The sequence below is a fragment of the Mercurialis annua genome, linkage group LG2, assembly GCF_937616625.2.
Source record: "Mercurialis annua linkage group LG2, ddMerAnnu1.2, whole genome shotgun sequence".
NCBI lineage: Eukaryota > Viridiplantae > Streptophyta > Magnoliopsida > Malpighiales > Euphorbiaceae > Mercurialis > Mercurialis annua.
Genome location: NC_065571.1, coordinates 9,750,136 through 9,764,282, shown reverse-complemented (window position 1 = coordinate 9,764,282; position 14,147 = coordinate 9,750,136). Strand labels below are relative to the sequence as shown.

The 14,147-nt window shown below is 34.7% G+C and overlaps 3 protein-coding genes across 4 annotated transcripts; all 3 read left to right on the top strand.

Annotated features, from left to right (window-relative positions):
- The first annotated feature begins 2,215 nt into the window (after positions 1–2,215).
- Positions 2,216–8,233, top strand: LOC126668895 (FHA domain-containing protein DDL). 2 transcript variants are annotated; one of them, XM_050362115.1, is made up of 9 exons: positions 2,216–3,244; positions 3,853–3,919; positions 4,064–4,121; positions 4,868–4,960; positions 5,497–5,611; positions 5,693–5,740; positions 5,846–5,891; positions 6,002–6,072; positions 7,475–8,233. In XM_050362115.1, the coding sequence occupies exons 1-9, from the start codon at positions 2,358–2,360 to the stop codon at positions 7,512–7,514; spliced, it is 1,425 nt and encodes a 474-aa protein (XP_050218072.1). In that variant the 5' UTR covers positions 2,216–2,357; the 3' UTR covers positions 7,515–8,233. The 2 variants fall into 2 exon arrangements, with proteins under 2 accessions (XP_050218072.1, XP_050218071.1); XM_050362114.1 differs by having other exon boundaries at positions 4,061–4,121.
- Positions 8,234–8,772: 539 nt separating this feature from the next.
- On the top strand, positions 8,773–10,274 carry LOC130015164 (uncharacterized). Its single transcript, XM_056104818.1, has 3 exons — positions 8,773–9,173; positions 9,262–9,331; positions 9,546–10,274. Exons 2-3 carry the CDS (start codon positions 9,274–9,276, stop codon positions 10,145–10,147), a joined length of 660 nt encoding a protein of 219 aa, XP_055960793.1. The 5' UTR covers positions 8,773–9,173; positions 9,262–9,273; the 3' UTR covers positions 10,148–10,274.
- Positions 10,275–13,154: 2,880 nt separating this feature from the next.
- Positions 13,155–14,034, top strand: LOC126667015 (uncharacterized protein At4g04775-like). Its single transcript, XM_050359957.2, has 2 exons — positions 13,155–13,332; positions 13,526–14,034. The coding sequence occupies exons 1-2, from the start codon at positions 13,183–13,185 to the stop codon at positions 13,877–13,879; spliced, it is 504 nt and encodes a 167-aa protein (XP_050215914.1). The 5' UTR covers positions 13,155–13,182; the 3' UTR covers positions 13,880–14,034.
- The last annotated feature ends 113 nt before the right edge of the window (positions 14,035–14,147 follow it).

The following is a 14,147-nucleotide window of genomic DNA, read 5'->3' as shown; positions in this document are numbered from 1 at the left end:
ACGTAAGTGGCAGCTAAAGTGTTGCTTTTTAATGTAAGTGTCTATTATAAAATATAATACATACATATATTTTTATATACTAGTTTCGCATTACGTGTTATGCACGTGGCTCGTAACGTAATTCGTCAATGTACATATTAGTAAATTTATTATAATTATATCAACTTTTTATTTATAATTAATATTAAATTAGTTAAGAATTTTTGTAAAAGTAAATATAATATATTCGGTTATTAAATTTTTTCCATACTGAATTTATTCTTCTTTTGGTTTTATAATAACCATAATTAAATAATTAACTTAATTTTATTAATACTATTTTTAAAAATAATAAAATAGAAATTTAAATAATAATATATTGACCAAATACAATATTTTAATTTTGTAGTTAAATCAAACTAAAAGATAGGTATTCTACTAATTTGCAGACAATTTAGTTATTTTTACATACTAAAAACTAAATTAGAGATAATTTAGCTACCTATTCTAATTAGGACTTTAATTACAATAGTGATTAATTAAATAACTAATTAGTTAATGAATATAAAACCTTTATTTAGTAAAAATTGAAAAACTAATATTTGTCGTATTTGACTATTTAACATAAATTGAAAACAACAAATGTTGTGACCGAAGAGAATACGTGATTTAAACAAATTGCGCCTAAACCGAGCTACATCAAGCTTGAACTCGGATTTATTATGCAAGTTTGAACACAAACTCAAATGAGTTTAAATTTTCAAGTTTAAACTCGAGTTCATATAACATTTGAGCGGTCAAATTCGAATAAAATCTGAGCAACTTGAGGTCAAGCTCGACTTGATTTCAATATAAAAAGTTCTTGATAAAGCCGCATTATCTATAGAAAGAAAATATGATTATCCTAATGGTACGCCTAAAAAGACATATTTATAGACCCAAAATTCTCTTAATTTAGGTCAAGTATTCCCAAATTTGTACACCTCAAAATACGAATTTGTTAGACCACAGAATGCAAATTTAATGGCCTAATTGACTAACTGACTTATTTGGCCCTATAAATATAAATTTTTGGTGTTTAATTGATCCAAATAGTTGAAATTAATTTATTTTTAATCTATTTAAAGTGAAATTCTCTTTTATCATAAATTTTAAAATTTAAAAAGATAGAATTTAGTTCAACTTTAAATACTCCATAAGGTATAATTTTTTTCACGTAACAGTCTCATATAGTTAACTAACACATTTTCGGAATTTAACCATACGACTTTCTCTAAATTAAATTCGGATATAATTAAATTGCCCTATGAGTAATTAGAGGAGAAAAGTATTATTTAAATAATCTAAAATTGTATATTAATAAATTAAACATTAATTTACGAAATTGGCTTATTCATTTTTAAATATTATTTTTAAATAAGTTAACAAATATTTTTTCGTATAACTGACAATTATTTTTAAGAAAAAAGGTTAAAAAATGACCCTCATGTATATTCTGTGTCTCTTGTTGGCACCTCGTATATTTCGGATCTCAAATATGACCCTAACGTTGTGAAAAAGTATCAAAAAACACAAAAAAAATGAACGGCGTTAAAAAGAAATGTGTATGACATTAAACGGAAATGTTAATAAAAGGGTCATTTTTGATATTTTTTCAAGACGTTATGGTCATTTTTGAGATACAAAATATATGAGGTGCTAACATGAGACACGGGTTATATATTAGGGTCATATTTTGTACTTTTTCTTATTGTTTAATAAAATAATAATTGAATGTTTATAATTTTTTAGAATAGATTTTGAATTTTATATATAATTGAGAAAATATATAATATTCTATTAGAAAAAGACTATTGGATTTTAAAAAAAAATAACGTGTTAATGAAGAGATTTCGTTAGTATTTTTCATAAACAAATAGAAAATTAAAGTAAAAATAATTAACAATATATTTGCTAAATTGTCACAAACATGAGTCTAATTAATGGCAGTAAAAGAAAAAAAATTGTTTCTCGAACTCAGTCAGAGCCAATTAAGTATACAAACATAAATGCATACACGGAGTACAAGAATTGAAAGGATTTATTTGCAAAGTGAAACCTATTTCTGGCCTTATTTGCAAAATAAAAGAATTCGGGTTATTTTGTGTCCATGTAAATTCGGGCTATTTAGCACTGCCCAATTTATATATTGTTATCTTTGGCAAAAAAAAAAAAAAAAAAAAAAAAAAAAACAAACCTACTTCATCTTCATCCTAATCCCTAAACCCTAACCTCATCAACCACCACCAGACCCTCTCCATTCCCCTTCAAATCCCATGATAGGACCTCTTCAGTAACAGATAAACCTTCAACTCGTATTCAATCTCCGAAATCGAGAGATGTCCGGCTCTCCTAGACCACCGGCACGGTACAGAAATTCTCAGAGAGGCAATTCCCCTCAAGCAAGAGACAAAATTCCCAGCAGTCATACTAAATCTCCCCGCCGAGACAAGTCCCGATCTCCTTCCCCAAGAACAAAGCGGTTGAGGAAAGCTCAAGCTGATAGAGAGGATGTAAAGAGTTCACGTAGGGGACGAGAGACAGATAGGGTTTCTGATAGAGAGCGGGAGAGGAGTCGTGACAAGGGCGATAGAGGCGGTCGGAGAGAAAGAGAAGAGGACAGTGAGAATGTGAGGAGTAGTAGTGATAAGAATGGGCAGAGAAGGTTAGGAAGAGATGCAATTGATGAGAAGTATTCTAGGTCTAGAAATGGGAGGTCTAATTCTCCGTCGGATAGGGATAATGGAGCTGAGAGAAAGGATAGAAAGTTGGGGAGGGATGTAGTTGATGAGAAGTATTCTAGGCCCAGAAATGGGAGGTCCAATTCTCCGTCGGATAGGGATAATGGAGCTGAGAGAAAGGATAGAAAGTTGGGGAGGGATGTAGTTGATGAGAAGTATTCTAGGCCCAGAAATGGGAGGTCGAATTCTCCGTCGGATAGGGATAATGGAGCTGAGAGGAAGGATAGAAAGTTGGGGAGGGATGTAGTTGATGAGAAGTATTCTAGGCTCAGGAATGGGAGGTCTAATTCTCCGTCGGATAGGGATAATGGAGCTGAGAGAAAGGATAGAAAGTTGGAAAGAGATGCAGTTGATGAGAAGTATTCTAGGCCCAGAAATGGGAGGTCAAGTTCTCCGTCGGATCACCATCACCGGAGTAGACAAAGATCTCGGTCTCCGCGGCGAGATTCTGATAGGAGACAACGCGACGAGGAGTCTGAACTACCGTAAGCTTCTTTTTTACCTCCTTAGTTTCCTCATTTAACCTTGGACCAAAGTATTTGTAATGTATGTTTGCTGTTTAAGGACTTATTTCAATGATTAGCCACAGCAAAATAAGACATTATTTTTGTTGTATTGTTTTCGTTTTAGATAATAAGTCAAATTCCTCATGGGTATTAATTTGTAAGCAAAAGCATCGGAATGGGGATACTATTATTGCACTTACTTAATGCTAAAGAGAAGACCTTGTTCTAATTTTATTACAATTTTTACTAAAAAAGGGAGAGGGAAAGAAAAAACATAGGTGATATTATTCTCAAGTGCAATGTATACTTTTTCTTAGAATTATTCATGATTAATGTGACATAATGGAGGTGTGCATATGATATGCACAATGATGTATGATTCTTTTACCCATGTCAGCTCTCTAGTCATCCTTTGGCTTTTGTATTCATTATGTTTTTACTGGAAATAGGTGAATGGATTAAATAAGCTGTTGCATAGATAATTATTGTTTGTCTTGATGTTTTCAGTTCCTCCTTTTTATGTGATTATGATGGTGTATATTGCTGGTAATATGGTAAGGCTTGATGATGCTTGTTTGGATGGGCAGAAATGAGGATGATGATGCTTTGGCTAAGATGAAAGCTGCTGAGGAGGCCTTGGAATCAAAGCAAAAGGTAAGGGCACTGTGAGGTTGGCGCTTTCTTTATTTTTATATTTTGAGCATTAAGGCGGCAAGCATCATTATGTTGGCTATTGAAAAATGTTACTAGTTTTTTTAAGTTTTCTTAGTTGTGATAATATATTTGCAACTGCAGCAGCAACAACCTTCATTTGAGCTGTCTGGAAAACTTGCTGCTGAAACAAATAGATTTAAAGGTAGGCAACTTATCTACTCCTTATGGTTTCATCTTGGAAATTTTCCATGTAATTAAGTATTTGTCGGTGTTTCGGAATCATCTTTGCTCTCGGTACATGTGCATTTGTAAGCATAGTTTAGTATTTGAGAATCTTTTATTGGAATTTTGGAATGGTTGTGCTTTGCATGTAGATTTAGCTAATCTAATTTTTTGTCAACAAAGGAATTGCTTAACTCTAAAATTTCAGTTGCATATTCTTTTTTGGAAATCGAGTGGGTCAAAATTGAATTGTTTTAAGTTAGATTGCAAAACTGGTATATCGGCCATGTTGACGTGCATTTACTAACCTGGAATGACTGTTTACCCATTTTTATAGGGGCTGGTTTGTGGATTTGAATAAAATCAAACTTTGTCTTCCCTATTTGTGGTCAATATGATAAAATCCAACTTTGAATTTTATTTATATGATAGATCATAGAGTTCTTTAATGGTGCAATTTAATTTGGTGTAGTTTACTTGTAATGCAATGTGAAAAATTCTAGCAACCACTTGTAGGCTTTCATGATTCGATAGTGAGCTCTATTTGATTGCACAGTCCAGACAATTTGCTGAGCGAGTTGCAGACTTCCTTTTCCTGTTGCGTGCTTCGTTGTTTTCTTTTGTGGTTTTGACCTGACATAGGACTTCTGCAACCTTTAACTAATATCTGTTTTAGTTGTGCTTAATTTTCTGTCATTTCATGATAATTTGTTTTTTCTTTACTAGGTGTGACACTGCTGTTCAATGAGCCTCCCGAAGCTAGCAAACCTGATAAACGATGGCGGCTTTATGTTTTCAAGGCTTCTGAAGTGTTGAATGGTATATCCTAGAGAATCTTTTTTCATCGTTGCATGTTCTTGCAACTGTGCACTCGAATCCATGCAAAACAAGATATCGCGAACTTTTCTCAAACCATGAAAAGATTCTCTTGTCAACTAAGCACCTATCAATTTATGCAGTTGTCTTTTATCTAATTTTCATAAAATCTGTGGATGGTCTATAGGCCCGTGGTCCTCTGGTACTTAGGAATGCATAAAAAAGGAAATAACAGATAAAGTGCTAATTTGATTCTTTATCTCATTCGTAAGTAGATTACAAAACTAAAGTTGTTTCGATGCTGAGTGTAATTTGTTTGAAATTGGCATAGCATATAGATCATGGTTCAGACTAATAATCTTAAACCCATCATTTTTCTGCTTTTGGGAGTTTTCTTGCCCTTCTGTGGTCCAGATATACTTCTCTGTATGTTCTCTTAGAGAGCAATATGTTTACTGGTAGTATTTATGATCACCAAAGCAGGCTTTTCATTTTTCTTCCTTCAGCAGCTTATACTTGTGTTGCTTAATGACAAGCAGAGCCCCTTTACATACATCGCCAAAGCTGTTACCTTTTTGGGAGGGAAAGAAGGGTTGCAGATATTCCTACTGACCACCCATCTTGTAGCAAACAACATGCGGTCATTCAATTCCGGTAGCTCTATTAACAGCGGTCTTATTTTTTTCTGCTGAAATTTTGAGTCAGTTTTCTGATTTATAGTTTCTGCTTTCTTAGGCGAGTGGAAAAGAAGGAACCTGATGGTACCTTATTAAAGCTAGTAAGGTAAGATATCAGCTGATTTGTGGTTATTTGTAGCGACTTGCATTAATTAAGAGTATATTAGCCTAACCTTCAATTAATCTTTTGATTTTGTATTTGCCATCGTAGGCCTTATATAATGGATCTTGGAAGTACAAACAAAACTTTCATTAATGTAAGCAAGCAGCATATCTGTATATCTAGTTGCAATATATATTCATTTTTTCTCATTTTTATCTTTAGCCCCTTGCTGTTATTGTTTATAACTTTCTTTTGTATTTGCAGGAGAACCCCATCGAACCCCAACGTTATTATGAGCTTTTTGAAAGAGACACAATTAAATTTGGCAATAGTAGGTAGGCATCTAATTAATATTCCTTTGTGGATGAGTAAATAATCTTTTTTTAATCTCTTATTGCCTACAATTTTGCTTAGAACTTTTATGCCTTTAAATGTTAGTGGCGGTGGTTAGCGATTCCTATGCGTGATTTTCATTTGATATTTGAAGTGCAATATGTAATTTCTGTTGGTTTCCAATAGTTAATACCATTTTTATGCGCATACTAGTGCCCTTGATAATAGATAGGTTACCTATTAGACTGGTTAGTTTACGAAGGAAATATTTGGGACTCTGACTGTACTGGTTGAAAGTTATTTGAGTTTGATGATGCCATCAGAATTTTGATGGGGCGTTCTTATGGCTGCTATGTACTATTTAGGTAAGTTCAGATCAATTGAATTTGTGAATTTTTGAGTGGATTCTATATCTCAAAATATATGAGAAATGTGGTTACTTTAAGGAGTTTCTTGTAAGCTTTGGTTCATGGGGCTTTGTGTTTCTCCACCTTTGCATCACCGAATTAAACATATTTCACTTTCTGCTCTTGAAAGAATTCAGACCCACACGGAAATTGCATATGTGACCTTTCTTAGATTGACCAACACAAAGTTCCTTATAATTTTGTTCCTACTTCGTGGGAAAAAATCAGAGAAACCATTGAAGGCACACTTATAGTTTTTTGCTGATAGACGGGACTGTAGGGATGCAAAGAAGAGGAAATTATGTCTGACATCTTGGAAGTAATATTTGTTTAAACTCCCAAAAGAAAGGGTGCATTTTCTATGTTTTTGATAAATGCATTTTACTAATGATATTTGAATATTTGGTTTGTTGCTGTTTGAATAAAGTATAATGTGCACTTAACCGGTTAGATTATTAAGGTAAATGGATGAGAACTGCTTGAGCTGGATTTTAGTTTGCTTCATAAATGCCCAACTTTAGATATAACCATTGTTCATTGTATTGAACTAACAAAAAAGATTATCTATTCCAACACTTGATATCTATTCCAAAAGTAAAATGATGCAATAATTTATGACTAAAATATAATCTCCCCTGACAATTTATTTGATGGTAATAGAGCCAATAGATGAATGTTACTGGTTTTGTTCATCTGCTGGCACTTACAGTGATGGCACTTCCACAATGATGCTGTAAAGTTGTTACTAGTAAAATTGCCATTAGTTATGCATTCTCACTTTTAGAGATTTATTCAGTTTTGCTTAATGTAATGCGGGAAGTATTCTTCCAGCAACTTTCTTCAGTCTGTGATTCTTTCACTAGCGAGCTTAAAATATTTTTGAATATCATAAATGGAGATTCGCTTGTGATATTCTGTTTCATGTGTGTTCATTTCTGCGTTTTATCCGATCATCGCTTCTTATTTCTAAGTTAGTCAATTTCTGTTTTTTTTGCAGCCGAGAATATGTACTACTGCACGAAAACTCCACAACCTGATGGACATCAATTTGTATCTGCAGTACGGTTTTCCATCTTCACTGCTGAGGAGACTCGGGAATATTTTGCTGCAGTACTGTTGTTTTGATAGAATACCTTATCATGTTCATTTTGCCTGGATCACCTTTCGATTAAGCTCCCCTAGTGCTGCAGATATGCATGTGCTGTGATAGTGTGTATATCTCATTAATGTTATGTGCTCTCTCATGCCGTATCAAAGAAGCATATGAATGGATGAACTTATTTGCTTTGGAGATGATAATTCCCTTTGCTGCTGCCGCATGTGTGCAGTTGGGGACTTTCTTACCTCGACCCTGTTTTATTACTCTTGAGTTGTAGAGTTCACTCGTGTGAGAGTGTTTCATTATGAATCGGGCCTCGCAAAGAGTTTTTGAATGAGAAAAGGTGATTTTACAAAGCGACAGCTATTAAGTCCTAATTTTAAAATATTTTCTGCTAGGTTTGGGATGTATTTATTTATTTTGGATGAAAAAAAAGTTGTTTTTCAGCATTCTGTGGCGATAAGACCGGGAATACATAGTAAGTTGGTGTCTTGGTTACGATTGGGTTAACTATGAGGCATGAATGGCCTATTTAAAACAAAGGTTTGAATTGCTGTATGGTACCCAAGATCTTGTACACCGTTGGACTAAAAGGATGGACAATAATTATGTATGCTTTTGAATTGAATTGTTAGATAGTATGTAGAATTATCTCCACCATTGGATAGAAAAGATAAAATATTTTGCTGTCTTTTTGAAAAACAAAAAGAGGGTAATAACTGTGTGTAGTTTTGAATTGAGCCGTTAAATATTTTACTGATTTTGAATTGAACCATTATATGGTATGGAAGATCATCTCAATCATTAGACTAAGAAGACGTAATATCATGCTGCTTTAAAGAAAGGGCTATTTTCACCATATAACACAACCTTATGTGTTTTTTTTATTTAAACACAAATTAAAAAGTGTCTCATCCATTAGCACAATTTTTTAAACTTTTTATTTTATAGGTCGGTAAAAATGACGTCGTTTTTTGTTGTAAGGATCACTAAAAAGACATTGTTTTACATATTTATGTTATATGTGCCACATAATGAGAGGTTGTGCTACTACTTAAGATGTTTTATAATTTGTACTTAAATTAAAAAAAAATGCTAAAAATTATGTTATATGGTTGGCTAATAATCATGGACGGTCCTCGACCTTTGCACTAAGCTTCCCTAAACCCCCTCACCTTTTAAAAGCTTCACTAAACCCCCTGACCTTTATGGCGGCGCCATTCACGGCCCTTCTGAAAAAAAAAACACAAAATCGCGGCGCCGCCAACGATTTAATCGTTTGCATGCGTTTTCCTCGCCACCTGTCGACCCACGTGACCTGTCCTCTGTCAGTGGCAACAGTTCCTCCCTCTGACATGTCGGTTGACTTTTCAAATTTTAAAATCAAAAAAAAAATTAACCGCTCGGTAAATTTTCTCTCTCTTTCATCTTCTTTCTGACATACTCTTTCTTCTTCATTATATTTGTTTTTGAAATCAGTCTTTTTCTATTTCCCATCTCCTCTGACCTAGACGTTTGTCATCGTCGTTTGGTTGCTCTTCATTTTCTCTCGTTCTGTAGTTCGCCTGCGTTGCATTTCGAGGAAGAACAAATCCGGGTATGAAAAAAAATGGTTGATCAATTTTTATAAAGTTACTGTCATGTGCACACTTTTTTGGTATTGATATCTTTATATGGTAAAACAGGCTAAGAAGATAATGGGAAAAGAAAAGATCTTCTTCGGCAGTGATGACACGAAAGGGAAGAAACGGCCAGGTTCGAATTTTAATTTTAGTGTTTAGGGTAATTTTGTTGGTTTTTGGGTATGTGTTTTTGGGTACTTGAAATTGTGATTTTAGGTTTATTGTAAATTTTTAGGTTTATGGGTATGTTTTTTTGGGGGAGTTATTCTCAAGTTGGTTGTAAAATTTGTTGATTTGTTTTGCATAATGTCTGTGAATGAATGTCTCCATATTGTTTGTTTGAACAGCCCGTACTGTGGAAGTGGATTCTGAGATCCTGGAAATTGTTCTGCACTATGATGGAGAATTTGGAGAAGGTGGTTATTTGTGGGGCGACGTGTGTGCAAGATGTTTTGACATTTCCCAACTGTCACTGAATAGGCTTGATTTGTGGGCCAAAAAAATTGGAGTGAAGGGGCTGGTTATGTATTATTGGAGGCAGCCAGAGTTGGACTATCATCGAGGGATAAAACCTCTTGAACATGATAGAGATGTTGAGGAGATGGTAAGGGCTGCACTAAAAGAAGGTGTGGTTGATGTCTACGTTCGATATTTAACCTCTGATGATGTGCATAATTTGGTGCCTGAGAGTGGATCCAAGTTAGAATTGAAAGAAATTGAAGAAGATGGTCCATTTGAGCCAGTTGAAGATGGTCCAGTGGAGGCAGTTGAAGATGCCGCGGGAGTTGAAGAAGGTCCAGGTGATGAATTATTGTTGCTAGAGTGGTACGGCACTGAAGATGAGGGCCAAGTAGAAGCCTTGGAAGTGGAGATTGCTGCTGTTGAAGGCCCATCTGATGTGGCTGAAGGTCCAGAAGAAGGGTGCAGCAAAAAACAGAAGAACAAATAAAAACGAAAGAACAAATAAATGTAGCGTTGTTTTGTATTTCCGGATATTGTTGTTATTTTATTTTAAAACACTTATATGTTTTTTATATGTGCTATTTCATAATTTAGCATTGTTTATTATTTCCTGATATGTTGTTATTTTATTCAAAGACACTTATATGTTGGAAATTTTATAAATTTATTTTTAGAGAAATGAAATACGTATGGTTCATGCATGACCACTGTCTTTCATTCTTATACTTTTGTTCACATAAGGTCCCTGACTTTTTAAAATGGATTGAGTAGTGGACCCTGATATTTGTTACGCTGGACAAAAAAATATACATAAAACATATAGAACATACATTACTTACACTACTTACAGAACATGTAAAATATAATTCGTAAAGACATATAAACAAGCATAAAAGTAAGATTAATAATTGACTTCATTAAATATTCAAACATTTCAGAACGTTTAGAAAAAAATTACATTAACATCCATCTTCACCAAAATTAACCCTGAACAAGAACAAAAACAAGAACAAAAATATCCATCTTCACCAAAATTAACCAAAAAATACATAAACAAGACTACATAAACAGGTCATCCTCTTAAGCAAGCTCCGGTGCGCGATAAACACAAAACTCCATCTTGATCATACCGTCAGCAAAAAATTCGTGGTCACTATCAAGAAGGAACCCTGAAAAAGAACGATAGTAATTGCCGGTGCCTTGAATGTTCTGGGTAGTACTGTGAAACTTGTGACTTGAGTTGGCATTCACTTCAATTTCATAGGGGCAGCATCCAGCTTGTGACGGTGCAAGACAACAGATTGTAAGAATATTCCCATAAGAACACGTTGTGTTGTTCAGAACAAACACAATGTCTGTGTTTTCCTCTTGGAGAATAAAGAAATTATCATTCAGCCGAACAGAAACAGGGAATTTACGACCAAAAACAAACGGCTTCACAAAATCTTTATGCATCACTTTACAGTGAGCATAAATCATTTCAGAGGTTCCCTTAACATTGCAAACTTCAATGGGGCATGAGCACTCTATGAAAGAACAGAACTTTTCGTGGTTGCTCTTTTCGGGGTACCTCACAGTTGCTGGGCATCCATAATTCTTGAACGAGCAACAAACTCTCAAAGAGTCAGCAACATCTTCAAGAATCCGGTTCCTCATTCTTCTGATAGGCAGGGTGCAAGAATGGCACTTCTGAGTCTTCTCCGAGCATGAGTTGCATGTTGCATGCCCATTTTCACACTAAATTTAGTTACAGAAAAAATACAATTATTAAACAATACAATTACAGAAATAAATAACAGTAAACGATAAAGATAAATAAATGGGTAAAAACCTGAATAATTGGAGTTGTTAAGGGTTCACAGCATATTGGGCAATCCATGAGTTCCATATTAAGTGAAGACACAACAATATTATCGGACATCTTCTGGTTTTTCTGAGAATAAGAACAATTTGTGTAATCTGAAATGGTTGAATCAGTTGCTGTGGTTGCCTATTTAAATAAGTTACCATCATGACTCTTCAATTTCTTTACATGCCCTTTGTGTTAGTGGTTGTGGTTAACGAAGAGGCTGCATTGGAACAATACAACTGATGGAACGGGTGTAATGAAAGGGTTTCTTGGAAAACCCATTGCTAATCTTTGCCATTAAGTTTTCATTTTTTTGGCGGTTTATTTCTCTGTGAAGTCTAATATAGCCCTTGACATTTCGACCAATTATGAAAGACAGCACCTGAACTTATATTTAATTATGAAAGACAGCACCTGCACTTAAATTATGTAATCAACGACAGTACTGTAATTTAAATTTTTGAATCACACAAAGTTTTCCCAACAAGCAAATTAAATGAGTTTAAGATAATACAAAAAATTATTGGAACGCAGTTTACTAACAACACTGCACAAACACAAGCCATTGTCACTTAATAGAAAATGCATCATTTTTTCTTCAAACAAGCAACGGATAAACTGCAACCGGCAACTGCAAATGCCACAAAAAAACCAAGCCTCATGATCTTGTTTTTCCTCTCCATGTCTGAGCACTTGACTTCCATCAGCTTGACGTGTTTCTTCAGAGTGTTTATCTCCATAAGTTGCAGACCACTATCCTGGATCATAAGCACATTTTCTTCGTGGTACATCTCAATGGACTCCTTCAATCCCTCGAAGGCCTCATTAAGTTGCTCCAGTTCGTCAGTTTTAGCCGCCACCTGAGTATGGGCATGAACTAGTTCCAGTAGAGCTTTGTTGCGTTCTTCAGTCATGCCATTAACCTCACTTTTCAAATTCCTGACCATCGTCATCTGATAGGCCATGTCTTTATCCACCCACGCAAAAAAATCGCATTGATTTTGTGTAGTGTAGGTCAAACGACAGTTAAATGGCAACAAATGAAGATTAAGTTTTAAAAAAATACTTACATTTCTCTTCGAAATGCCGTAAAATCTAAAATACTTACATTTCTCTTCGAACAGCCGTAAAATCTCCGTCCTGGATTTCGTTCGGTAGAGGAAATCTGCATACGGCATGGAATTCCACAGTCGCACACAACTTGTTTAGCTTGTCCTTCCATTGTCGTTGTGTCTTGGGAGTGGAGATCTATGGGAAGGCTGGTAAGAAAAAAAATGAGACGAGGGTTTTCAGAAAGGGGTTGAGTGTTCAGTTGAATAATGTGTTGCACCTTCATTTATGCAGGGTTCAGATTTGCTTTTCGTTGTCAGGTGTGACAGATGTCCCTTTTTTAATTACCAACGAACCTTTATTGTTTTAATTATCAAGATTAAGTACTTTAAGTGATAGTTCATTAAAAGTTGAAGTACCATGGTTGATCCTGAAATAAAAGAATGAGTACCGTGGACGATATTTAAAACATAGGATAAGTACCTTAGGTGATTATGTAAAAGGTTGACCTTATCGTTGCTAAAAAACAATAGACAAACATAAACTGTTATAAACTGTTATAGACGTGACACCTTTCCATTTATGTCGATTTTAGGGTTCTTTCTTGTGTCGATCTCCTAATTATGGCCGAAGGATTTTCAGAAGAGGATTATGTAGATGGATTCCCTGTGTGCAATGTTCCTAAATGCAAATGCGGATTGGAGGCGAAGGTCATGGTGTGTTGGACTGAAAAGCATCCTGGGAGGCGATTCTTTCGATGTCCAAATGCTAAGGTTAGTTGTATGAAATTCTTCTTCTTGTGTAAAACGACAATTTTTTGGGTTTCTGATTTGGGTCATTTGGATATTAGGGTTTGTAAAACGGTAATTTTGGGGTTTCTGATTTGAGTCATTTGGATATTAGGGTTTTATTCAATGTGTTTGTATTTTTTATATGGCATTTTCTAAAGCCAACTGTTGTGTATAGATGCGGGTGAATCGATGCCCCTTCTTCATGTGGTATGACGAGGAATATGCTCCTCACCTGAAGCACATGTTGTATACTATGAAGAGATCAAATGGAGAGCTACAGAAAGAAGGGGAAAAGCTCAGAGGAGATGTATTCGAGCTGAAGCATTTGATTGACAGAGCAAGTATAATTGATGCAATTGAAGTGGAGGACGAGCTTCTTAAAGCTGCTAACAAAATTGAGGGGATGGAGCTGGAGCTAACAGACTTGTATGCTGCAAATAGGGGACTGCAGATGGAGATTAGAGAATTGAAGAATGAACTCACAGCTGCTCGGATTAGAGAAAATAATAGGGGAACTGAAGGCTTATAAATCATTTGTGAAACTTGTCTTATTGCCAGTGTACTTATTATCTTATGAACTTTTTAGAATGGTTGTTTGTAAGCTTATGTGCTTGTTGGAGAATGACTGTTTTAACCATATTATTATGTAATTGATCGTTTTATTATGTAACTCAACTTTTCTGGTGTTAATTTCGATTCTGAAGTCTTTAGTAGAGTACTTTTATATTAAGAATTTTCATGTCTGTACACTGATTCAAGAATTAATTACATAACATTCCTAAGTTTCATAACATTCC